General features: G+C 37.2%; 1 protein-coding gene across 5 annotated transcripts; it reads right to left on the bottom strand.

Annotated features, from left to right (window-relative positions):
• Positions 1-3,049: 3,049 nt before the first annotated feature.
• On the bottom strand, positions 3,050-23,949 carry LSM8 (LSM8 homolog, U6 small nuclear RNA associated). 5 transcript variants are annotated; one of them, XM_024990883.2, is made up of 5 exons: positions 23,827-23,922; positions 22,605-22,645; positions 19,319-19,446; positions 4,445-4,491; positions 3,050-3,292 (listed from the first exon to the last, which is right to left on the bottom strand). In XM_024990883.2, the coding sequence occupies exons 1-4, from the start codon at positions 23,855-23,857 to the stop codon at positions 4,452-4,454; spliced, it is 240 nt and encodes a 79-aa protein (XP_024846651.1). In that variant the 5' UTR covers positions 23,858-23,922; the 3' UTR covers positions 3,050-3,292; positions 4,445-4,451. The 5 variants fall into 5 exon arrangements, with proteins under 5 accessions (XP_024846651.1, XP_059741711.1, XP_059741710.1 ...); XM_059885728.1 differs by having other exon boundaries at positions 3,050-4,491; XM_059885727.1 differs by lacking the exons at positions 3,050-3,292; positions 4,445-4,491 and adding an exon at positions 15,828-16,729 and having other exon boundaries at positions 22,605-22,702; positions 23,720-23,922.
• Between the last annotated feature and the right edge of the window lie 3,899 nt (positions 23,950-27,848).

Below are 27,848 nucleotides of genomic sequence, written 5' to 3'. Positions count from 1 at the left end.
CTCAATGGACATTGGTTTGAACAAGCTCCAGGAGTTGGTGATGGACAGGAAAGCCTGGCATGCTGCAGTCCATGGGGTTGCAAAGAGTCAACTGAACTATACTGATTCTGACCAGTGTGAGGTGATACCTCATTGTAGTTTTGATTTGTATTTCTCTAATAATTAGTGATTTTTTTTAGCATATTTGGGGGATACCTCTTTTCTTATACTTTGCAGATGATTCATTTTTTAAATGAAAGGTTTATGTCAACCCTCTGTCAAATCTATTGGAACCATTTTTCCAACAACATTTGCTCACTTCATGTATCTGCATCACATTTAGGTAATTCTCACAATATTTCAAGCTTTTTCATTATCATTTTACTCATTATCGTGACCTGTGATCAGTGGTCTTTGATGTACTGAAGGCTCAGATGATGGTTAGCATTTTTTTTAGCAATAAATTATTTTTTAAATTAAGGTACATACATTTTTTTAGACATAATGCTATTGTACTCTTCATAGAGTAAAGTATAAATTTAATTTTTTCTATACTGGGAAATTAAGTTGTGTGATTTGCTTAATTGCAATATTTGCTTTGTTGAGGTGGTCTGGAAACTGAATCCCCAATATCTCTGAGGTGTTCCTGTGTGTAAATTAAACTTAAATTAGTTTGAAAGATAAAATTACATTTCCTGCTAGAAGAGGATGAATCATCAGTTTTATCTGCAAAACTCATATGCCACCTATTGTTTAGAAAAATAAATACATCTTTGTCAGAATTCTATTCTGACTAAGGATATTATGTTAGTAACAATTATATGTCTGTGGAGAAATGTGAATATTGTACATATTGAACAGAGCCCAACTCTTCAAGTGTATAGAATAGTTAGAGGTTTCAAGGACATAAAAACTTCAGTGAATCAAATTTATATGAGATAAGAAGAGATCTTGATTCCTTAAGAAATAAACAATGATTCCTTAAGTACTCATACCTTCAAAATAGTGCATTTTGCCCTAGGAATTATTTTTATATGTATACATTTTAATTAAACTTTTAATTTGCAGATCATTATCATTCATAAAAAATAATGCAGTTGTAAAAAATAATAGAGAGGTCTTATTTATCCTGTACTCTGGTCTCCCACATGCAAAACTATACTTTAATAACCAAGATATTGATATCAGCAAGGTATAAAACATTTTCATCATCACAGATACCTTATATAGCATATAAAAATGTGACTATAAAAATCCACACCCACTTTCTTCACATGCCCCCAGTATCTCCTTAACTTCTTGCAACCTGTTCTTTATTTGTATAAGTTTGTATTTAAAGAATGTTATATAAATGGAATCATACAGTATGCAATCTTGGAGGACTGGCTTTTTCAGTCAGCATAATTCTCTGGAAATTCACCCAGATTGTAGTATATACATATGTCAACAGTTCATTCTGTTTTACCACTGAATAGTATCCCTTGATATGGATGTATCACAATTTATTTAACCATTCACCCTACCCCTTGAAGGACACCTAGGTTGTTCCCAGTTTGGAGCTATCACAAATAAAGCTGTATGAACATTTGTGTACAGATTTTGGTGTGAACATAAGTTTCAACTTCTCTGGGATAAATGCCCAGGAGTGCTATTGCTGGTTTGTATAGTAGTTACATGTTTAGTATTTAAGGAAACAACTAAGTTATTTTCCAGAATGGCTCTTCCATTCTACATTCCCAGTAGCAATGTATGAGTGATCCAATTTCTCTGTATCCTAACCAGCGCTTGACATTGACTGTTCTTTATTTTAGCCATTCGGATACATGTGTAATGGTATCTCATTGTAGTTTAAATTTGCATTTCCCTAACACTTTTCACTTTCATGCATTGAAGAAGGAAATGGCAACCCACTCCAGTGATCTTGCCTGGAGAATCCCAGGGATTCTGCCGTCTATGGGGTCACACAGAGTCGGACACGACTGAAGTGACTTAGCAGCAGCAGCAGCAACAATGTTGAAAATATTTTCATGTGTTTACTTCCCATCTGTATCTCCTCTTTAGTGAGTTTTTTTTTTTTTTTTTCATGTATTTCATCCTTTTTCTGACTGAATTGCTTTTCTTAAAAAAAAAACTGTAGAGATATAGGAGTTCTATATAAATTCTAGATACAATAGTGTTTTGTCAGATATGAAGTTTGTAAACATTTTCCTCCAGATTGTAGCTTACTTTAGTCCTAAACAGAGATTAAAGAAGAGTCTTACACAGAGCAAAAGTTTGAAACCTTTATGAAGTCTAATTTATCAATTTTTCCTTTTATATACCATGCTTTTGGTGTCAGGTCTAAGAATTCTATCTAGTCCTAGAGAACAAAGTTTTTCTCCTCTTTTTTTTTTCTCCTAAAATGTTTATGCTTTACATCTTATATTTAATTCATTACCTATTTTTTAGTTTATTTTCATATAAAGTGTGAAACTTAAGGCAGTATTTATTTTTTTGCCTATGGATGTCCAGTTGCTCCAGTACCATTTTTTAAAAGGTTATCCATTGCATTGCTTTTACAACTTTGTCAAAAGTCAACCATATTCGTGTGGGTCTATATTTCTGTTCTCTCTTCTCTTCCATTGCTCTGTATTTCTCTCTCTCCATCAGTACCACAGATTCTTGATTACTGTAGCTATATAAAAAGTCCTTAAATCAGGTGGACTGATTCTTCACATTTTATTCTTCTGGAAAAATTGTTTTAGCTATTCTACTTCCTTTGCCTTTCCATATAAATTTTAGAATCTTGTCTATACCTATAAAAAAACCTCACTTGGATACTGCTTAGATTGCACTAAACCTGCATCTACTTCAAGAGAATTTTCATTTTTACTATGTTGAGTCTTTCCATCTATAAACATATTACATCTTTTCATTTATTGAGATTTTGCCACAGAATACCTCTGATTAATTTCCTTCTCTCTCTCTCTAGATACTCTACATAGAATCCTGTCTTACAAAACTAAGCAGTATTTAGATTGTCCACTAGATGGCAAACAATTTTATGAAGAGATAGACAACAGAAAACAGATTTTATAAAATTATCTTTATTGTTGTTGTTCAGTCACTGTCTTGTCGGACTCTTTGTGAACCCATGGACTGCAGCACACCAGGCTCCCCTGTCCTTCACTATCTCCTGGTGTTTGCTCAGATTCATGTCCATCGTGTTGATTATGCTATTTAACCATCTCATCCTCTCCTGCCGCCTTCTCCTTTTGCTTTCAGTCTTTCCCAGCATCAAGGTCTTTTCCAGTGAGTTGGCTCTTTGCATCACCTGGCCAAAGTGTTGGAACTTTAGCTTTAGCATCAGTCCTTTCAATGAATATTCAGGGTTGATTTCCTTTAAAATTATGTATCTTATTATAAACAAAAGACAGAGTTTCTGTGTCTTAAAAATGAAGTAAGTACAAAATAAAATATCCTAAAACCACCTAAAATTTTTATCCAGGAAAAAAATCCTTCCAAATTCCTATTCCCTTATAATTATTTATGAATCAGAAACAAACAAAAATAAATAGAATGGTTATATAAAGGAAATGTTTCCCAGTCATGGGGACTAAGCAATAAGTTCATAATTATTAATCTTTGAAGTAGTAATAAATAAAATAGAAATGTACATGAGCCCCGCTATGAGTAAAATTGTCTAGATTTTAAAACACTAGAATTACTTTATAAGTAAAAACTTTGCATACAGGGGAAATATCAATGATCATAAGAGAAAATATTCAAATAACAATAGTTCAGTGAAGGATTAATATATTATTAGAGGTAGAGTCAATTACTACAAAGAATCACTGACATAAGATCCATTGAAACAAATTAAAAGTATCTGCATACTCTGCATATGTGCAATACAGTGACAAATAATCAGTCAGTGGTCTTCATATTTCAGATATTCATGCAAATCAATAAACAAGTGGGAATGCATCAAATGAAAAATCTTCTGCACAGCAAAAGAAATGATCGACAAAATGAATGGGACAATATATTTATAAATCATATATCTGATGAGTTAACAGATGAAGAACTTATCCAACTCAACAGTAAAAAACCTAACAACCTGAGTAAAAAATGGGCACAGGAACTGAATAGACAGTTTTTCAAAGAACATGTCAATGGCCATCAGGTACATGAGGAGAGGCTTATATCATTAAGAATCAGGAAAATGCAGATCAAAATGAGATATCACTTCACAACTGTTAGAATGGCTATCATCAAAAAGTAGTTCTCCACAAGATTGGACCCAAAGCAAATACACAGGTTCATACAGGGAGGCAGGAGAGTCAGATGTGAGATATAAGCAGAGGACAGATTAATTCGATTTCTGGCAGTCAGGAACCAAGAAACGTGGGCAGCACCTGAAAGGTAGAAAGACAAGGGAACAGATTCTCCGCTCAAACCTCCAGGAAGGAGAACATTCTGTTACCTTGCTTTTAGCCTCGTGAAATCCATCTGGACTTCGGACCTCCAGAACTGTAGGACAAAAAAAAAAAATCTGTGGTGTTTTAAGCCACTGTGTTTGTGGTAATTTGCTGCAACAATAAGAAATTAATACAACTCCTTAGAAAAGAAATATCCGGTATTTATTTTAAAGCGAGATGGTAATTACCTAAACCTGAGTAAGATTCACCTGTATCTCAGAAAAGATTGCAAGATAAAAGCATTCATCTGACGTTACACATAGTGGAAATTCCTTGTAACTGGTAAAATAATTGCTTGTGGAGAAAGGCCTAGACCACTAGGGGTAAAGAACCCGCCCCCAATGCAGGAGACGTAAAAGACACAGGTTTGATCCCTGGGTTGACATGATCCCTTGAAAGAGGAGGGCATGACAACCCACTCCAGTACTCTAGCCTGGAGAATCCCATGGACAGAGGAGCCTGGCAGGCTGCAGTCCAAGGGTTACACAGAGTCAAACACGACTGAAGCAACTTAGCATGCAACACACACCTAGTTGGATAAGCACATTGCTATTGTAGTTCAGTCACTAAGTCGTGTCCGACTCTGTGCGACCCCATGGACTGCCGCACACCAGGCTCCTCTGTCCTCCACTATCTCCCAGAGTTTGCTCAAATTCATGCCCATTAAGTTGATGATGCCATCCAACCATCTCATCCTCTGCCACTCGCTTCTCCTTGTGCCTTCAGTCTTTCCTAGGGATATACACTGTGGAAGTAACAAGTCTTTTCCAAGTTTCACTGGCAAGAAAAAAATAATCCTGCGTAATAAAAGAGATCAATGAGGGGATGCAAGACTGAGCTTCTATGGGACAATTGGGGGAGATGGGATGTGGAATCCAGGAATAGGACACAGAGTACATGTCCTGGGGCCTGTGTGAATGAAACGCCAGGAGCTACATGTTATGACCCTCTCCCTATGGTTTATTAGTCAACTTTTTTCTGGGATAATAAACAATCCCAAAGTCCCAGTGGCCTGAAAAATGAACAGTTATTTCTCACTTCTGAATGTTGGCTGTGGCCCTACTGGGCCTACCTGGGTTCCTGGCATCAGCTAGGCTTTAGTGCAGATCTGCACTGTGTCTCATGCTGGGACCCAGGCTGAAGAGGTAACTGCTATCTAATCATGATGTTCTGATGGAGGATGATAAGAGTGAAAGAGGGTGATGGGCTTCTGCAAGAAAAAGGCAACCTGTCATTCCCATCCATGGAAGTCACATGGTCAAACCAAGTCAGTTTGAAAGGAAATAGGGTCAGGGAGAAAGAGTGGATATTTGCTGAACAATATTACAATCTACTATTGCTTGTTTAGTTGCTAAATTGTGTCCAACTCTTTTTGCAACCCCATGGACTATATTCCACCAGGCTCCTCTGTCCATGGAATTTCCCAAGCAAGAATACTGAAGTACTGAAGTATGTCTCTAGGGATCCTGACCCAGAATCAAATGTGAGTCTCCTGCATTGGCAGGCGGATTCTTTACCACTGAGCCACCAGGGAAGCTCTACAATCTACTACATAATATGCTATAGAACTATAGTCGAAGTAGGAAAATAATGAAAAATCTGATATCACATGAAATTTGGTGAAAGCCAGAGTATATAGTGAGTTTTATATTAAGGTCTGCACAGAACTGGAAAAGTAAGCCCAGGAAAATATGAAAACCAGCAGCAGGAGGAAAAAAAAAAAAGCGGTTACAGCTTTATTTATTAAACCCAAAGTAAAAGGAAAGTATTTACCAGTCAGGAAGATGAACAAAACCAGCAAAAGAGTCTAAAAAGAACTGAACACAAAAGTAGGACAAACGCCAGGCGAACCAGTTGTCCTGCAAGACAATACAGTATTTCAAATACTATTGATAAGGAAGTAAGAGACTTGGCTGAGATGCCTACCAGGTAAGACTGAGAACTGACCACTGAATAAAGTCATGCTGAGGTTATTCATGACCTTGTAAAGAAATTCAAAGCAGTGGTACAGGATAAAAGTCAGATAAATTAGATAACTCTGATTTTATTAAAAGAGGAGGTAAACGTATCCATAAGTTAACACAAATCCTCTAACCATAGTGATGAAACATGACATTTTACACACTCAATGACCTGAAAACTCCCCACGAGATTTAAGGGTGGCACATATAGAACACATTTTCTGTTATTAATGTCAAATACATAACTTCTTCATTTCTTTATAAAATTAGTTTTGTTTTTTGCAGTAAGTGGTTGCTGATGAGCTTTTTGAAGATCCTCTATAACTCAAAAAAAAAGTTTTTTCATAGGATATCTACATTAAAAAGTTTTGTTCTTTCAGAGTCTTAAAATCTTAACAACTACTCTTCTGAAACATTGCCTCTACTCTTTTTCTATTAGTACGTTAGGAACATGGAAAATCTTAGTGGCTAGGGACAAGATGTGCCACAGGGACAAACTGTAGGTCAGGGAGAGGGTGGAGTAAGCAGTGGAGATTAAGGCAAATGCCCTCAGATATCCAGAAGAGCCTTTCTAAAGGGAAGAAGCTGAAAGTTGGGGGTGTGACCCTTTGCCAATGGTTACCAGACCTCTCTGCTGTGGGAAACATGGAGTGACAAGCACTGAGGGGCCCAGACAAGTCATGATTCTGGTTCGAGGACCCAGTGGCCCCAGCTTCCCCACCGTGCTGCCCTTCAGTCACTCTGATCACCTGAGTTCTCTGTCCCGCATGTTCACATCATGCTTCTTGAGCTGAAGACACTCCTTCACCTTCTCTAAATCCCCAACTGAGGCAGCTCTGCGAAGTTTCTTTAAATTCTTATCTCGAAGGGTGTAGCCTGATTGGGCAAGGAGACCAATACTGGCCCATCTGCCTACAAGCAGGGGTGAGCAGGAACAGCGGGGCTCATCCTTACTTCTTGGTAAGGTAAAAAGCTTCTTCATGGCGGTGCAGGAGGCAGCCCTTCAGTGGGACCAGGAAGTCCTGGAACTCCTAACTGCCCCACCTACCTCTCGGCCCTGAGCCTCTGGCTTGCAGACCCCTCTGGCCAGATCCTCCCCCACAACGCTGGAGTCAAAGCGACCAGAGCTCTGAAGTGTGTCCCAGGCAGGAAGTGCACCAAAGACCAGAACTAGACTGGGCAGCTTTTCTCAGTTGCCTAGCAACACGCAGGGCCTTGGCACCCAGTGTTCCCCAAATCCAGATTCTTCCCCCAAGATCTCAGATTAACTGAAACACTCTCAGTCTTCTTATTAGATCGAGAGCCTTTGGGTAGAAATCTACCAACTTCCTTACAAATAATCCTTTTCCTTGAAAGATAGACCTAATGGCTTGAACTCTTACAAACCAAGATTTACTTTCTAACTGGTGGAGATGAACCTCCTCCAGAGACCTTGCCTCCAGCCTACACCCTGCCTCTCTAACATGATTCACATGATACAACTAGCCTTTAATAATAACTGAAATCCCTTCCTAATATCAATTTCAAACATACGTTTGAACACCACCTCTCATTTCAACTCACTCATCACAAAACTCCAAAAATCCTTCTAATTCTTTACACCCACAGTCCCATTAATTCTGCCACCTTTCAGTGACCTTGACCACCCCACTATGTGTTCTCACTTCCCTGCATAACTAGATTAAATTCCACAGTTAATGATTATCACTCCCATGCATACACCTACAATAAGTTTGCCCCTATTCCTTTTCTTACTTGTCTGCCTAAATCATAGACCTGCTGCTGCTGCTAAGTCGCTTCAGTCGTGTCCGACTCTGTTCGACCCCATAGACGGCAGCCCACCAGGCTCCCCCGTCCCTGGGATTCTCCAGGCAAGACTGGAGTGAGTTGCCATTTCCTTCTCCAATGCATAAAAGTGAAAGTGAAGTCGCTCAGTCGTTTCCAACTCCTAGAGACCCCATGGACTGCAGCCTACCAGGCTCCTCTGTCCATGGGATTTTCCAGGCAAGAGTACTGGAATGGGGTGCCATTGCCTTCTCCGAATCATAGACCTAGTTACATTTAAAACTCCCATCTAGGGACTTCCTTGGTGGTCCAGTGGCTAAGACTCTGCATTCCCAATGAAAGGAGCTGAGGCTGGACACCTGGTCATGTAATTAAATCCTGCCTGCTGCAACTAAAGATCCCACATGCTGCAACAATAAATAAATACATAAATACATAAATTTAATGTCAAATAAATACATAAATACATGCATAAATAAATAGTAAAATTCTTATCTAAATTTGTCTAGCCCTGAGTCACTGGATATGACTAAAGGAAAATACACAGTTGTGATGTCTTTTCTCATTTTCAGTTCATGAAAACCCTGAAATGAATTTCACTTGAAATGGATTATGCTGCTGCTGCTGCTGCTGCTAAGTCGCTTCAGTCATGTCCGACTCTGTGCGACCCCATGGACTGCAGCCTACCAGGCTTCTCCATCCATGGGATTCTCCAGGCAAGAACACTGGAGTGGGTTGCCATTTCCTTCTCCAATGCATGAAAGTGGAAGGTGAAAGTGAAGTCGCTCAGTCGTTTCCAACTCCTAGAGACCCCATGGACTGCAGCCTACCAGGCTCCTCTGTCCATGGGATTTTCCAGGCAACAGTACTGGAGTGGGTTGCCATTGACTTCTCCAAAATGGATTATACTTCCCAGCAATTCTTAGGTATTTCCCTCATCCATTCATACTTACACTTTCCTTGAATATTTCATATCTTCTCTGTCTTCAAACTTCTTGATTGATGACCTGGCTTTTGATTCACTGAGAAAAGAATCAGAAAAGCAATTCTATCGGCTACCAGGACATCTCTCCACTGTGCTGTGTTGCTCAGTCCTGTCTGACTCTTTGTGATGCTGTGAACTGTGGTCCGCCAGGCTCTTTTGTCCATGGAATTATCCTGGCAAGAATACTGGAGTGGATTGCCATTTCCTACTCTAGGGGATCTTCCTGACTCAGGGATCAAACCCGTGTCTCCTAGGGTTCCTGCATTGGCAGGCAGATTCTTATCCCACTGAGTCACCTGGGAAGCCCATCTACTTATCTACACCTTGCCAAAAAAATATTTTACCTTCTCTTCTATTCATATGCTAATATGTCCATGTTTCTAGCAAAGGCCAGCACTTCTCCTATTTTCTAGAACCCCATCTTCTGTATTGCTTCATCAACCTTTCCCCTGCTTTCTCATGTCTTTAGTTTCTCTCTCTGATGACATTATTGACATAAATACGTGCTAGTATCCATCCTAAAAACAAAAAACTGACCACATCTCCCCCTGCAATCATTGCCTCATTTCTCTCATTTACAGCAAAAGCCTTAGAATCATCTATAATCTTGTAATCTCTGTCATTTTTCTTCCTCTGTTCTCACTTGAAAGCAACTGCCATAGTTACCCTGTTTTCCAATTTTGCTCAATCTGCACTACTTTAAATATGATTGACTGTGATCTCCATCACATGAAACCCAAGGGTCATTTCTCACTTTTCATGTAAATCCAAGTCAATTCATTGCTTATTCTTCAAAACACACTTCACTTGGTTTCCAAGACATTTTCCATTTCTGGTTTCATTCCTTCCTTTCTAACCAGTCCTACTGTTTAGTTCCCTGATTCCTCTTTATCTCCAATAATGGAGAGTCTCAGGATCAGTCAATCCATAGCTTCATTTTTTTCCCTCCAAACCCTTGGAGCCATTCTTGAATCTTACCTTTTACACCTACATTTAACTAACAGCAAATTCTGTCAAGTCTAACTACACAATATGTCCAGAATCCATTTGATTTCTTCCACCATCTATATCCCCTTCTGGGTTGATCTCATTCAGTTCCAAAACTTTAACATATCTAGACAGTCAACGCCAAATTTGGGAGTTCTAGTCTGGTTCCCTCTGCTAAACTCCAGACTGATATATCCAGTTGTCTATAGCTTCTATAGGCATCTCAAACTTAACATTTTTCAAGTGCTCTCCTGACATTCCAATCTGTCACTGTCTTTCTTACTTAAGGGCAGGTAATTCCATTCTTCATGTTGCTCAGGTCAAAAGTTTTACTGTCATCCTTGACTTCCTTCTTTTTCAAAGGCCACATATGATCAGTTAGCAAAAACTGTATGAAGTGCTTCCAAATACATACAGAATTTGACCATGGCCATCACTGTAGTCCAGGCCAACATCATCTCTCTCATTTTCATTACTTGACCAAGGAAAAAAGCTTTGTGTTAGAACTGGGACAGGAACTGATAAGCTTCAGGACACTTCTCATATCATGCTATCTCTGGTTAATTTAATGAGCTGTGTCCCCTTCAATTCAGGATGACTTGAGAACAATTTTTCCCTTAAATGTTAAGATAAAGCTAATAGAGCTCAGAAATTTGAAGGATATGAATAATTGTATGCTAATTTTATATAATTTTTATCAATAGGTTATGAGCTGCTGTCTCTTCTATTATCAGACACATGAGTATTATGTAACATGGTTGGTACCTATATCAGTATTAAAATAGCAATGTTATTTATAATTTTTTCTATATAACAACCCCCATGTAATTTCTTAGGAAAAATAATAAAAGACATCCAAATATCCTTGATCTCAAATGTACCTATCAAGTTAAGACTTTTCATAGTGGATTTTCTGTTGGTGGTCCTGCCAAAGATACAGAGAGTGGGCTTATGAAAGTTTTGATAACAAAAGAGCTGTTTAAAGATCAATATATAAATTTTGTCATTAGCATTTCTTTCTTGAAATTCTACAATTTGTGATTCTTTAAGAAGGTAACTGAAATTCTGAAATAATGTCTGAAGAGAGATTTATATTTAGTTTCAAAAGTTCACTAAGTTCATTAAACCCATATGGTACCTTTGTACAAACTAGAAGTATGTCATTTGTTTCTCTATAATTACAATTTGGATTTATTATATAATGAGTTCATTATTTTTATAACATTATTTCTAATAAATGATTATTATATGATAATCATTTATAAAAATCTACAGAGTCATTTGTAAAAAAAAAACACCTGTCTCTTTAAACTGGGACTTTAAACAAAATTATATGAACTGCAAAAGAAATGTCAGGTTTAGATGGTGTATACTAATATTACATTTTAATTTACTTTTGAAAATCAGTATAGATGTTATTAAAGCAATTCTTTTTTGAGAATCACAAGTTATTTTATATGTGGTTATATTAATCTATTATCGATCTTTATTTCATAATTTGAAGAGAATGTTTTGCTCCTCTTAGAAGAAAATACTTTTCTTCTGTTTGTTGGCTAATCATCATGATTTACTTAATCAGTTTAGACTGCTGTAACAAATTACTATAGACTAGGTAGCTCAAACAATAAACATTTGTTAGAACAATTCCAGAGACTGGAAGTCTAAGATCAGAGCATCTGCATGAGCGGGTTCTTGGTGAGAGCCCTTTCTGGTTTACTTGCTGTGTCCGTATGTGGCTGAAAGAGGAAGCTATCTCTGGCCTTTTCATATAAGAGCACTAAACCCATTCATGAGGGCTCCTATGATTTAATTACTTCCCAAAGTTCCCACCTCCAAATACCATCACATTGAAATTAGGGTTTCAACACATGAATTTTGGAGGGACACACCATCCAGTCCATGGTGGTGGTTTAGTCACTCAGTCGTGTCTGATCCAGTCCACAATGTTTACTGATTTTGTTAGAACAAGATACTTAACTGCCATCAAGCAGAGGAGTTATGTTTGTATAACAGTTTACAAATAGCCCATCTCTGGACCTAATTCAGAGTTTTGATAGAAGTAGATAAATATGTCACAAAAGCAAAAATGCTGCAATGAAAACGGTTCCCCTTAAAGGTGGTAACTTGTGTAATGCATGACCTGAGGCCACTATTAGGTTAAATTAGTAGTTAAAAATTTATAAATTTATAAAATGCCCTTACATAAATGAGGCATTTTATTAGATGTCAAAAATAGAAGCATGGAATAGATGTAGTTTTAGTCAACAAGGTACTCATAATTTCTGTGGTTTTTCAAAAATCCTTTCCTAAGAAAAACATAGTTTTCATTCGCTAACTTAACAAATAATTCTTGTGCCTTTTAGGTGTACTGATATTGCTCTAATATTGGAGTATTTAAAAAGTCTTTTTCTTACCTAAATATACATTTAATATTGTGTTCTGTATTTTCGTATGCTTCTACTTTGGGAGTAATGTCTATATTGTCTTACTTTAACCTCTGTTAAATTTTCAAGGCTGTTAAGTCACGCAACAACATTCTATTATAAAAGATCAATGGATAGCTTTTTAAATGGCTTGAAAAACAAACAAAAAATGCAATTAAATGGAAAAGGTTTTCTTTGGCATAGGGCTCCTCATAAAACAAATCAATCTTCCTGTATATGTGTTAAAATAATGTAAATTTATTATACATTATTATTATTAAACCTGAAATCCTAATTTATATACTGAGATATCTCTTATAGAGATATGATAGCCAGTGGGACTCTGAAAAACTAAGGTGATATGACCCATGTTTATAACTTTTCCACATTGGTCTTTGGATACCTAGAATAGTGTACTGTTATAGCTAGCACATCATACCAAGTGTTTTAAATGCAGTCTAATTTCACTTGTCACAATCCTGGAAGATAGGTATTATCACTGTCTTCAAGGTAAGGGTTCTGAGGTATAACTGGGGATTCATCTGGCATATGACAAGTGCTAGGTCTTTTAATTCCACCACAATTTCATGATTTAGCTTTTTAGTATTCCTTTTTGCCCCATATCAGATCTACTGAGCCACAATCAGCAAGAGTAGGGCCCAAGAGTACTTAAAGCATCCCATGTAACCAAATGAAAATGGTGCACACGCAGCCTTGGGAACTGCCTTAGTTCTATTTCCTCCAGGAAATATTTCTGTTTCCTCCAGGCTTCTGAGAGATACTAGACAGCAGAGACCTGGAGATTATACTTGCTGCTGAGAGGGTATATAAGGAATACAAAAAACCTGCTTCAATTAAAAGCCTATTACAAGTATGACCTCACACACTTAACCCTGTTGAGTCTGTTTCCCTACATGTAAAATGATCTGTAATGTAAACACTTGGTATCATGCCTAGTCCATGCTATGCACTCAGTAAATGCTCCCTACTAATTTCAAAAGTGAAGGCCCAGAATACACTATATTGCCAGTTACAGATTGCTTAACTGTGACTACAAGTACATTCACATTATAAAGGGACACTATACTCTCATCTACATGGTAAACCTTCATGTTACACATCTGAGAAAAATGTTGACAAAGACAGCCTACATTTGTGTAATGAATACTACTTATAAGCTGTTTTTGTCATACTTCTACTTCACATTAAAAATCCAGAATTTTATAAAGGTGCTAAATACATGTTTAAGTAAAGCAAGTATTAATAAGATTACCTTTAAACTGTTGGTATCTTTTCAGTTAAAAAACAAGTTCTTTTTGCAGTTAATTGTCCTTTACAAAAAACTTCAGTGAAAATATCTTGCCCGGAATTTCCTTGTTTCATTATTAAGTTCAACTTAGTCTGAGTCAAAGCACAGAGACAATTGCAAGTTAAATTGATTTCAGCCTTTTTATAAAGAAATTATGAAGTCCTATTTATGAATATAAGACTTGACACCACATATTAATCAAGTTGGCACTCATAATTGTGGCTCCCTTACAATGTTCATGCAATATGAAATCCAACTTGAATTTGTTGAGCATAAAAGGCCCACCATGTGCACCCAGGAATGAAGAATTACGTGTACCCTTTTGTGTTTTTGTGTTTTGGGCTTCCCTGGTGGCTCAGACGGTAAAGCGTCTGCCCGCAATGTGGGAGACCCAGGTTCGATTCCTGGGTTGGAAAGATCCCCTGGAGAAGGAAATGGCAATCCACTCTAGCACTCTTGCCTGGAAAATCCCATGGACGGAGGAGCCTGATAGGCTATAGTCCATGGGGTCGCAAAGAGTCGGACACGACTGAGCGACTTCACTTCACTTTTGTGTTTTCATTCACCTCCCCTACCAAGCATTAATAAAGACATTCAATTTATATTTTGGGAATGATTATTCTGGCATCAATTAGGAAAATACATCTTTATGAGGCATTTTAGATTTCAAAAGGTTGTTGTTCAGTCACTGTGTCCGACTCTTTGTGACCCCATAGACTGCAGCACACCAGACTCCTCTGTCCTTCACTATCTCCCAGAGTTTGCTCAAATTCATGTTGAGTCGGTAATGCTATCTAACCATCTTATCCCCTGCTACCCCCAGGACACATCATATAGAGGAAAATTGTTACTATGAGGGAAAGGGATTATGTGTGTTATTTGTGTTAGGTCAAGTTTGTGGAGAAAGCATCAGATTCTGGACATTATTTATACTTAGAATACATTTTACTTAGCAATTGAATGAGCTGTATTCCTTCCTTTTGGAATTAGTTGACCAATTTAAAATACATTATATATTTAAACAGAACATCTGGTTTACAATCCCTAATTAAAGTGGCCTATTTGCTTTACCCACTTTGCATTGTTTTCATTTTATAACTAAATTGATTATAAAACCTTATACTACAAAAGCCAAATATCTATGGATAGCCAATACTACCTAACCTTCCTCTAATCCTCCCAGAGACAGCCCTGAACATCAGAACATCAACCAAGTTATTCTGGGTATTGGTGCTTCATGACCAAGGGAGAAAACTATCTAACAGTTCTCTCCTTACAGGTCTTGGTTTTGTGAAAATGTGAAGATATTTTCCTCTGGAAAATGTTTTATTTGTGAACCAAAAGAACTACCATATTTATTAAGTAGGGATTTCAATATTACAAAATAAATACAATAAAATCCACCTCTGAACTCTGAAAGGATCCATTCCAGAAACCCTTTCCAGAATTTATACAAATCAGTCACCATCTCTTCCTATTGAGCCTGTATTTTTCATTTTGAGCCAAGGGTCAATAACTGTGGCCTACAGGCCAAATCCAGCTTGCCACCTGTTATCGTAAATAAAGTTCTGTTGAAACATTGGAACACAGCTACAACTATCATCTATTATGTATTATCTTTGGCTATCTTCATGCTGTAACAACAAACTTAAGTAACTGTGACAGAGACCATATGGCCCTCAAAGCTTAAAATATTACCTGCATCTTAACAAAAAAGGCTTGGCAACTTCTATTTTAAATACTTTCATTAAAAAGAAACTACTGAAATTTTGAATTACAAAAAAATAAATACTTTTCTATTCTTACCACAAAGTTATGCACTTTGGCCTACATATGTCTTGAGAATTTTTGCAGACTAGCTTAGGTATCTAAACACCACTTATAGCTCTGTTTCTAGGGATCCTTTAAAAAGTATACACAACCAGTTGAGCAAAGAAGGAACATTTATCAATTTAATTGACTCACTCCAAGAATCAACCAAAGAATAGGCCTGACAAGCTTGGAGAAAACATGTTTACATCTTTTTTAAATAGGTTTACGGAACTAGGGAGTCATGAAAAGCTGTTGATAATAATAGCAAGCACTGCCTCAAAATGTATTTACTCACATTTATAAATAACAAAAAATTTCCTTTAATACTAGAAATTCCCCAATTCTCAAAAGGTAAGATGGTTTTTAAGACTATATGGAATAAATTTTTGTCAGGTAATATACACAACTGTGTTAGCATTTTTCCTTTTCTCAATCAAATACACTTTTATCCACATTTCTAAAGTGCTACAGAGCAACCAGCAGGGCAGTGTGATAAACAGGGATGGTTCAGATAGCTGCACAAGACAAGATTTACCTTTCCATGACTTAAAAAACCAGGGAAAAAAATATGTACCCTTCACTATTGATTTGTATGTTTAATTTATATAGTACATGAATTTCTCTTTTCAACTAATTTTCCATAAATATTAAAATAGTAGAATATCTTTTCTAAAAGTTCTCAAAATAATCATTAGATTTCTTTACTATTAATATTTAATAAAAAAATAAAAACCAAGCTACCAAGTGTATTATTTAGGCCAAAAAAAAGTTTTTTTCAAGAAAATGTAGAAATATTTTAATTTACATATCATATTACAATGAATCAACATGGAGTCAAAATCCACAATTACACATTCCTAAAAATTCTGACCATCAATCTCAGAATAATCAGTTTCTGTACAAAGATTTACAGCTGTCTGAAATATGTAGTTTTTCCTCAGTGTGCTACAGAGTTCAAAGGTTCTGCTCGAATATTCCCCAAATCAAGTGCAGAATCTGTCTCTTCATCAATTTCTCCAATGACTGCACTGTTAAGGAAAAAAAAAAATCAGAACAATCTCATTTCTGACAAACTGAGAGGAGATAATAAAGAGAACTACTAGTTAAGTGAAAAAACATTTTCATATTTAAGTCACAAAACTCAAATTGAAGGCAACACTGTTACAGGAATGAAGATTAAAGGATGAACTGCATAGTGTGACTGGTCTTTAAAGGAAAGTCACAAGTCTTTAAAGGAAAAAAAAAAAAACCACATATGGGATAGATAATGGTATAAAACCCCAGAGTTTCAATCCTGATTTTCACTGAATCCAGGGACTATTGGAGAAGGGGATAACAGAGGATGAGATGGCTAGATGGCATCAACGACTCGATGGACATGAGTTTGAGCAAGTTCCAGGAGTTGGTGATGGACAGGGAAGCCTGGCATGCTGCAGTTCATGCAGTCGCAAAGAGTCAGACACGACTGAGTGACTGAACTGAACTGAAGGACTATTCTGGGAATGGGCGAGGTGCGGTGGGGTTGGGGGAGGATCAAAAATCTAAATCACTACTAAATAAGCAAATAAAAGTGTCTATTATTTGAGTAACTTCAATGAACTAAATCCATCAATATAATATCTATTAGTTTCCCTTTCATGGTTCTCAATCTACTCAGTGTAAACCCAACAATAAAAAGAAGTGCAATTCTTGCACACAAAGATGACAAAACAGATATTTAGGTATCTAACAAATGATTTTTGATATGAATGACTTGTGACTGACTAGGGTTAAAAGTCAGCAAATTTTTTCCTTGATTCAACACTAACGTAATACGTATAACATTAATTTCATAATGCCATGCTAGGTAACCAATATCTCTAGCTGGATATAGGTATTGTTACATTCAGACCAGGGGACATGTTTGAAACATTATTCCATAAGAGACTGGTTGTTCAAATTTGTCTGGCTTTCCTGAAAGTAAGTTCTACAGATAAATATGTTACACAGAATTTGCCTGATTTTGCTTGAAACTATATAAAGTCTTCAGTTCTTTAATAAATGAGAAATACCAAACTGTAGAAGAATATGTTCAGTTTCCTCAATATGAAACAAATCAAGACCTCAGTTCCATCTTTAAAAATCTAGTGTCATTTAAAATCCTTATGGAGAGTACAGTGCTGAAAAATGTTTTAAAACCAGTTCTCCAAGGAAAAGGGGTAGGCTGATTCGCAGTGTTGACTGATAGCCATAGTGCAAAATAATCCTACTACAACCAATTTTAAGCTACCAACAAGATGTCAATCAATCAGCTTGCAAAATTTTCCAAAATATAAAAATCTACTTTGGTGAGCAGTATAAGATGGCTCTAGCGTATCACTGGGTCTACAACAATGTTTTAAATTTTTTAAAAATGAACTTCAAAAAGAAAATTTTTTAAAATTAAAATAAGAGAAATCATCTTAAACTCAATTATTATGCAGAGTCCCAATACAATCAGTGTGTTCTGGTCAGGAGACCTGGGCTCTACCTGCCATTCTTTACAGCTCACTTCACCTAAATATTATCTCTATTGGATTATTTTATAAACCTCTGGTTTTGATTAAAGATCAAATAATTTATCCATCTAAAGGTGATTTTCTTCCATATTCTACTTGTCCAACAAAGTAATCTGAGATGCTAATATATCTTTCGCTGCCTTCCAGCCGTTTTAATTTTAAACAGTACTCACTAGTAAAGTGATTCAACAATCTTCCACTCTCTATAACTGTACAAATACAGCAGCTTCTAGCCACATGTGACTATTAAAATTAAGTACAATTAAGTAAAACCTAAAATTCATTTCTTCAGTCACACCAGCTACTTTTCAAGTACCCAGTGGCCACACACTTGGTTAGTACCTACTACAGTGGACAATGCAGATATACAACAGATATGTAACAATCCATCATCCCCTAAAACTGTACTGGACAGTATTGCTCTACACTGTTGCACTTTTCTTATACTGTCACCACTACAATATATCTATCTTCTCAAACTGCCATTATCAGTGTCACAAGTTAACAGAGGCCACGACATAAACATGGGACAGCTTAAGTGTGCCAATTACACTAACAATTAAAAGAAAAAATGGATAAATTCAGCTATGTTATAAAGCATTATTTAAAACTGTTCACACAAGAGATTTCAAAGACATTTTCAAACTCTAGCCCGGAGGTGTATTTATGTTCCTCTGAAATTAGGGATATTTTGGAAAAACATTTTAAGAACCTCCTCCAGTGAAGTATCCAGTGTTAAGACAGGGCTCTTTCTGGACCCTATTCAGGCTATTTAACTAAGAGAAATATGGACAAATCTCAGTAGATAGAAACCTCTTCTCCATACAGCAAAGCAGTGCATCTATTGTATATTGCTGTGTGTTAGTCTCTCAGTAGTGTCCAGTTCTTTGCGACCCCATGGGCTGTAGCCCACCAGGCTCCTCTATCCATGGAATTCTCCAGGCAAGAATACTGGAGTGGGTTCCCATTTCCTTCTCCAGGGGATCTTCCTGACTCTGGGATTGAACCCAGGTTTCCTGCATTGCAGGTAGATGCTTTTACAGTCTGAGCTACTTGCCTTAAAAAAGACATTTTACTTACACATTGTCGCCTCTTACGATGTATAACCCTAGTACCACTTGTTCTACTCCCTGTGAAGAGCTGAACACTCGTTCATGGCTTTCATCCAGTATCAAATTAATGGTCTGGTCAAAACCTTTCAGTGTTCCCTGTAAAGAAAATATTCAAGAGAAAAAAGACAAATTATCTGAATGTGTAAATTCAACCACACCATTTTAGCTGCCAGGTATTCCAATAGGAGGACCTATTTTAAATATACATACAAGTTTACTATAAAATATCTCTTTATGACCAAGAGTACTCTTGGCACAAAACTTACCTCTTGGTTTTTTAAGGGGAAGGGGGGCACCAAGCTTCTGCTAGTGCTCAGAGCTGTTGAGAATTACAAAGGACCCCATGTACTAGTTTACTTCCAAGGAAGTAGTATAAAACTTCAGGCTGTCCAGAAGCGAATATTCTAAAGATACAAACTAAAACAAGGAAAACTTAAGGGAAATACTCCTATACACAACAGCTATAGTAATGTAACAGTATCACACATGTTACATGCCAGTAAACATGCTACACACATTATCTCAACCAATCTCTACCCTTTGTAGTAGATATTATATGTATTAGCAGAGCTAGAATCCAAACCATGAAAGGCTAGCTTCAAAGCCAGACCACTGAACTTCTACATTACACTACTATGAACAAACAAATATAATTTACCACTTTTCAGAGATTCAAATCAATCCCATAAACATACACAAGCTTCAACTGGTAGTAGTAATAGCTAAGGCTAGATGAGAACTCAGTACTTGCCAAAGTGTTCTATGGGCTGCATATGGATTTACTTATTTAATCCCCCTAATAACACAATAACAGTAGACACAAATATGATCACAACAACTGGAAAGTTCTACAACTTGAAGGAAATAGAGTTTTACAGAAGAATCATGGCTCCTAATAAAGGAAGACATGGGCATATTACAACATAGTATCTCATGCTATTTCAGTTTCTGAAGAACATCAACTTATACTGATGGCTTTGGTTGGTTAAATCTCTTATTACAGTTTCATGTTTTAAAACTCAAAATATGTAAAATTAGACCAAGATAAAGAGAAAATGTTAACTTAAAATTTGGAAAAGAAGCAAAATGTGGAGTATTTACTATACTAAACTAGTTAGCAAATAGTTATTACCACACTCATACATAGCTTCTTGGCTTCATCTTACAAGTAACTATTTAATCAAGTTTCAATGGACAGAGGAGTCTGGTAGACTACAATTCACGGGGTTGCAAAGAATTGGACACAACTGAGTAGACACACACGTTCTATCAAGTGGGCTATCCCGGTGGCTCAGCATCAAAGAATTTGCCTGCCAATGCAGTATATGTGGGTTCAATTCCTGGGTTGGGGAGATCCCCTGGAGAAGGAAATGGCAGCTCACTCCAGTATTCTTGCCGGGAAATCCCATGGACAGAGGAGCCTGGTGGGCTACAGTCCATGGGGTCAAAAAGAGTCGGACATAACTTAGCAATTCAACAAATTCTATTAAGTGAACTATGTGTCAAAGGAATACAGAACTGCTGAACTTTAGTTCTCAAAATGTTCTTTTTAAATGGCTTTCTTTCTATAAAGTTAAAACAAGTTTCCAATTTATCATCTATCCTGTAAAAAAAAAATTTTTAACTAGAGTATTCCACAAACTAAAAACCTATTTACAAATATTTCTTAATAGCGATAGGCTTCTCAAAGATGAGATTAACATATTTCAAACTCTCTTAATTTGACAAAATACAATGTGAGGTACCTTAAAAAAATAAACAAAACCATGACAGCTCTATCGATTAAGATGGAAGCAAGACCACTAGCCTTAGGCTTTGGAGTCAAATCCAGTTTAAATCCCAGTTTGGTTCTGCCACATACATTCATATGACTTTGGGAAAGTGACTCTTTTTCTGATCCAGGTACTTAGCTTAGAATGCAGGGCTAATTCTTCTTCACAGAGTTGTACTAGTATTAAGTGATATAACACATGTGACATGCGTGGTACATGACATATGTTTAATAAATGGCAAAGTCTGACACTTGGTAATTGCCACTTAAGGATCCACTGAGAAAAATCCCAAGGATTAAAAAGAAAACAAAAACAGCAATTGCAGAGTGGGAAGATAGAAGAACAAATTCTATGAATTATATAAGACAATAAAGTTTAGCAGCCTTAAAACTTTTTTGAAAGTTAACAATCATGAATATAAATGAAATTAAGCAGCCAAAAATCATGGAATAAAATCCAAGACTTTCCTGGAATTAAAATGGGATACAGTGATAAAAGGAAAAATGAGATGAATAAACTTAGATATTCATCATAATTTATTCTACAGAAGCACAAGATACTACAACCTAAGAATATCTGAAGATTAACACTGTACATGTCTTAAATGTTCATTTTATAGAGGTAGTACCTAAATCTTTAAAAAAAGTTTCCATGAAGCACACACACACAATTAAAAAAAAAAAAATTGTATGATTCATGTAGTAGATGTCAGAGCACTGAATGGGGAAGGAAATAAAAGATGAAGGAAGATAAATACAAAATATAGACAGATATCTGCAGACTAGACCAGAAGTTCTCTGAGGGCAGATTCTGTTATTCATCCCAGCTTCCAGAAGAAGCCTTGTATGTAACTTACAGTCAATGTTTATTAATGAAAAAAAAACAAAAACGGATTGGCAGCTATTTATCAAAGAGATAAAGAGTTGAATCATAAGAAAACTGCAATGCAGGTGTACTCTGATGCCTAGGCACTGAAGATCAGATTTTATTTTTATTTTTATTTATTTTTTTTTATTTTATTTAATTTTTTTTATTTTTTTATTTTTTATTTTATTTTATTTTATTTATTTTATTTATTTATTTTTATTTTATTTATTTTTTTATTTATTTTTATTTATTTTTTATTTTTATTTTATTTTTATTTATGTACAAACTTTATTGTACATAAAAATTTACAACCAATAAGCCTAAAAGAGTGGGCTTCCCAGTTGGCACCACAGTCAAGAATCCACCTGCCAATGCAAGAGACGCAGGAGATCCGGGTTTGATCTCTGAGTTGGGACAATCCTCTGGAGTAGGATTGTCAACCTACTGTTGCCACTGGAGTGGCAACCCACTCCAGTATTCTTGCCTGGAAAAGTTCATGGACAAAGGAGCCTGGCGGGCTACACTTCATGAGGTCACAAAAAAGTCTGGGACAACTGAGCATTGCAGGCATTAAAGCCTAAAAGAAAGCAGAGAATGAATACGCCAAATACTTACCACAATCATTCTCCCATCAGAAGTAATGACAGCAACAGTTCCTGACAACTGAATCAAGGAAAGCATTTCTGAGGGAATGCAAACTGAAAACTTAAAATCTGGTAAGGAAATGGTTTAAATTACTAGGAAAAAAGGTGACAGAATTAAAATACAACTATTTAACACAGCCACATTTACAACATAAAACTGTATGTTCTTAATTCTCTGTGACAACTACACAATCTAAAAAAAGGAAAAATAGAAAAAGAACATCCTTTTTATGAGATCAGTGTATTCTATCTTAAAACAGCTGGGATGTTTGGTACTCATTTTTAATGGGGGAATATTGCAAATATGAAAACTGCGCAAGATATTTTTCCTTTTCTTAATCCTGTTTCTTCATCTCTGAAACGAAAATTGGATCAGTGCTAAACTATTCCATGTCAAATGATTTAATGTACGTTAAGACACTGTCTTCCAGGACCTGCCTTCTGGAATTCAAAAGAAACTATAATCAATGTCAGAAGTACCAATAATGCTTGCATCATTTAAAAAGAAAAAGCTTTAGCATTCCACTTTTGTCCCAAATTTGTACATGAGAGCACAACGTAATGTTTCTGTCCCGAGACTTTAAAATGGTGCATACAGTACTATTACAGGGGCTTTTTAAAGTTATTTGCCCCATAAGGCGAACTATTACAACAGCAAGCATTAGTTTAATTCCATCAACAATAAAGTTGAGATTTCAACTGGTAAAGGGGCAGATATTCAATTTTTGCATTATCTGTAAAGTTTTTGCTATCCTCGAAGACTGAGCAAAGCCTATGAATAAAACAAACACATAGATTTACGAGTCCACCGCCGCAGCTGGTAAAACTGTTTATCTTATTCCCAAACGTGAACGTATAGGCCCGAGGGAAATGGAAAGGGTGAATCAATAATTGATTTCTAGAGACACGGAAAAGTTCGGAATAATCATGTCGGTTTTGCTCGGTTTTTCTCTCAAGTTAAAAGACGCCTTGGGCCCGCAGGAGCTGCGAGTTCCAGTCCCGGGGGTGAGCCTGATGGGTCTCAGATCCTTAATCTCTGTATCCCCACCCCGGGCCCCAAGCCCGTCAGTGGCCCGGTGCCCCAACCTTCCGCCGATCCCGAACCCTGGCTTTTCCAGCACTGGTCCACTCCGGGCAGACGTGGGCCTCACCAAGGCCTTTGCTAATGCCCGCGGCAGCCGGCTGAAGGATACGGTTGATGTAGTTCTCCAAGGCGGACGTCATGATACGCGACCTGGCAACTGGAAACACAACAGCCGCGGCGACCAGATGAGCTAGAAAGGACCGCCAGGAAACAGCAACCTCTCCAGCAGACTGGCGGCAGCAAATACCGCGAGAACTACCGCAGGGCGGCTCCACGAATCAGAGACTGATAGAAACCGGCCAAGCATTCCCGAGATGCAAAGCGACGACGACCTTAATGCGCGTGTGCAGTATGTTTCTGCAGTGTTTCTTGCGGGTGGTATTGGAAGCCGGAGAGAACTAAAGAGAGTGGGCAGTGGAAGAAAGAAAGAAGCTCCCTGAAGATGGGGAGAAGGTGGGCGAGCGCGTTTCATAGCTGAATGGAAGGCTTTAATGGCAGAAGTTACTAGGGGGAAATGTTGAGAGAAGATGGGGACGGCAGGAGAAAACCGAATAAGGTGTTGTTGTCACAAGTGAAGTAGAGAGATGAGTGCTGTTCTGGTATGAAGTGTAGACGCTGGGATGTGGAATCCCTAATTTTGTGCTACAGAGGCCGAAAATTAACCTTTTAGAAGCTAAACGACCCCGGACAAAGTTCCACAAGTTGTAACTGTATGGTACATACATCTGGAGAGGTCAATAGTTAAAAGCATGTTCGCAGTTTGCATTTACTTCTAAAAGTGCTGCTTCGTGTTCACCTGCAACTGTCAAACATTGCTAATCATTGTTAATGGGCTATGCCCCAATACAAATGTTTTTGTTGTTAAAAAAAAAAAAAAATGCTGCATCGAGGCGGCGTTGTCACTCATTTATTTTGTCGCTCGTTCGTGTCCGAGTCTTTGCGACCCCCTGGACTGTAGCCTACCACGGTCCTCCGTCCATGGGATTTTCCAGGCAAGAGTTCTGGAATGGGTTGCCGTTTCCTTCTCCAGAGGATCTTCCGGACCCAGGGATGAAAACCAGGTTTCCCACATTGTAGGCAGACTCGACCGTCTGAGCTACCAGGGACTGAATCCAAATGGTAGAATGTGAGTCTCCCTTAGGAAACAGTCTTTTACCCCACCACAAAGTCTCCCTCCCCTCAGGTTATAAAATCAGTTACTTTTAAAAGGCTGGCAGGTCCGCTGCTTATTCCTGGAAAGGACTGATTCTGGAAGAGCTTGCTAAATAAGCAGCAGACTGGATTCTAGTCCTGCTGTGCTAATGAAATTGTGTATCCTTGCACAAGTGACATCAGCTCATCTGGGCCGCAGTTTCCTTAAATTCTACCCCATTTATCATTTTGGATATTTATGTGTGTTACTACAAAACATATTTATTTTACTGTGGTATTTAGATTCAAAGGACTTGAAGTTAGAAAAAAAAAAATCCATGTACAAAATACCAGAGTTATTTTTCCTTTGTACAAAATTGCCTTATGATGTCAGTTAGGGGTGCTGTTTCTTTTTTTTCCTCCCGCCCATCTCCCTCACCATCCCACCCCTCTAGGTTGATACAGAGCACATATTTGAGTTTCCTGAGACATAAAGCAAATTCCCTGTTGGCTGTCTATTTTACATATGGTAATGTAAGTTTACATGTTACTCTCTTCATACATCTCACCCTCTCCTCCCCTCTCCCCATGTCCATAAGTCTATTCTCTATGTCTGTTTTTCCATTGCTGCCCTGCAAATAAATTCTTCAGTACCTTGTTTCTAGATTCTGTATATGTGCATTAGTATATGATATGTATCTTTTTCTGACTTACTTCCCTCTGTGTAATAGGGTCTAGGTTCATCCACCTCATTAGCACTGACTCAAATGTGTTCCTTTTATGGCTGAATAATATTCCATAGTGTATATGTACCACAATTTTATCCATTCATCTGTCAATGGACATCTAGGTTGCTTCCATGTTCTAGCTATAGTAAATAGTGCTGCAATGAACAATGGTATATATGTGTCTTTTTCAATTTTGGTTTCCTCAGGGTATATGCCTGGGAGTGGGATTGCTGGGTCATATGGTGGTTTTATTCCTAGTTTTTTAAGGCCACTATCTTCCATAGTGGCTATATCAATTTACATTCCCACTAACAAACAGTGCAAGAGCGTTCCCTTTTCTCCACACCCTCTCCAGCACTTATTGTTTGTAGACTTTTTGATGATGGCCATTCTGACCAGTGTGAAGTGATAGCTCATTGTAGTTTTGATTTGTATTTCTATAATAATGAGTGGTGTTGGGCATCTTTTCATGTGTTTGTTAGCCATCTGTATGTTTTCTTTGGAGAAATGTCTGTTTAGGTCTTTTTCCCACTTTCTGATTAGATTGATTGTTTTTCTGGCAATGAGTTGTATGAGCTGCTTGTATATTTTGGAAATTAATCCTTTGTCATTTGTTTCGTTTGCTATTTTCTCCCATTCTGAGGGTTGTCTTTTCACCTTGCTTCTGTTTTCCTTTGCTGAGCAAAAGCTTTTAATTTTAATCAGGTCCCACTTGTTACTTTTGTTTTTATTTCCATTACTCTAGGAGGTTGGTCATAGAGGATCTTGCTTTGATCTATGTCATCTAGTGTTCTGCCATGTTTTCCTCTAAGAGGTTTATAGTTTCTGGTCTTACATTTAGGTCTTTAATTCATTTTGAGTTTGTCTTTGTGTAGTGTTAGGAAGTGTAATTTCATTCTATTACATGTAGTTGTCCAATTTTCCCAGCACTATTTATTGAAGAGGCTGCTTTGCCCTATTGTATATTCTTGCCTCCTTTGTCAAAAATAAGGTACCCATAGGTGCAAGGGTTTATTTCTGGGGTTTCTGTCTTGTTCCACTGGTCTATATTTATGTTTTTGTGCTGGTACCATACTGTCTTGATGACTGTAGCTTTGTAGTATACTTTGAAGTCAGGATGGTTGATTCCTCCAGCTCCATTCTTTTTTCTCAAGACTATCTTTAGCTATTCAGGGTCTTTTGTGTTTCCATATGAATTGTGAAATTTTTTGTTCTAGTTCTGTGAAAAATGCCATTGGTAATTTGATAGGGATCATACTGAATTTGTAGATTGTGTTTGGTAGTATATAGTCATTTTCACAGGTGTGCTGTTTCTTAACTGAAGAAGGTTTAAAAACTCTTGCAATGTCAGCAGTTTTCTTCTGAAAAGCATCTGTTTTCATTACAGCGTACTTACAAAATTACCTACAGATCATTCCCAAATGTTTAGTATTTTATATACTGAAACTTACTTTGGCCTGTTTGAACCACATGTAGTCAGGAATTAGGTGGTGTATGTCCCAGTTTTTTGTTTGTTTGAGGGGATGGTGGTGGTGGTAGTGGTGGTAAATGCAAGTGCAATATCTTCCGTAAATTAAAAGAAAAATGAAGCTATCATGTGATGTGCAGGTGTTAGATACTGAACTAAAAGAAAACCAAAGTACTATCTAGTGATAAATGTAGTATCATTAGTAAGGAGTTTTTAAAAAGTATTGTGCTAAGTTTGAGCAAACTCCCGGAGATAGTGAAGGCCAGAGAAGCCTGGCATGCTGCAGTCCATGGGGTCCTACAGGACTGAGTGACTGAACGACAGCAGCAAATTTTACTAAGTATTTAAAATGGATAACCCATGTAGTGTTTCATCTCTTAGAGTGTATTTATATGTGACAATGTTTATTAACATTGTATAGTAACTTACAGAACTAATTTCGTCATAAACTACATACCTAAACTACAAGTTCAGTCTCCAAGTTGTATCCGACTCCCTGTCCATGGGATTCTCCAGGCAAGGATACTGGAGTGCGTTGCCATGCCCTTCTCCAGGGGATCTTCCTGACCCAGGGGTCAATCCCATGTCTTTTACATCTCCTGTTTTGGCAGGTGGTTTCTTTACCAAGGGGCACAATGAAATTTTGAACTTAAATAAAATATCTCAAAGTGCTACTCATTTGAATGGAACTCTGTCACTGTTAAAACATCAAAGTATGCTGGAATGCTTTTTATTTTACTAAAAGCACTCGTTTTAGTCCATTAGTTCTGAATTCAAACTTGGAGCAGAAAGCTTTTTCTTTTA

Source organism: Bos taurus, chromosome 4 (assembly GCF_002263795.3).
Source record: "Bos taurus isolate L1 Dominette 01449 registration number 42190680 breed Hereford chromosome 4, ARS-UCD2.0, whole genome shotgun sequence".
Classification (NCBI taxonomy): Eukaryota; Metazoa; Chordata; class Mammalia; order Artiodactyla; family Bovidae; genus Bos; species Bos taurus.
This window is presented reverse-complemented; position numbering and strand designations above follow the sequence as displayed.

Excerpts from the sequence above, each read along its gene's own strand:
- LSM8 (NM_001034740.2), bottom strand. The coding sequence starts at position 23,857 with ATGACGTCCGCCTTGGAGAACTACATCAACC. Across the intron at positions 19,447-22,604 it reads CTGATGGGAGAATGATTGTG|GGAACACTGAAAGGTTTTGA; the intron begins GTAAGTATTTGG and ends TTTTCTTTACAG. Across the intron at positions 16,730-19,318 it reads ATCGTAAGAGGCGACAATGT|TGCAGTCATTGGAGAAATTG; the intron begins GTAAGTAAAATG and ends TTTCCTTAACAG.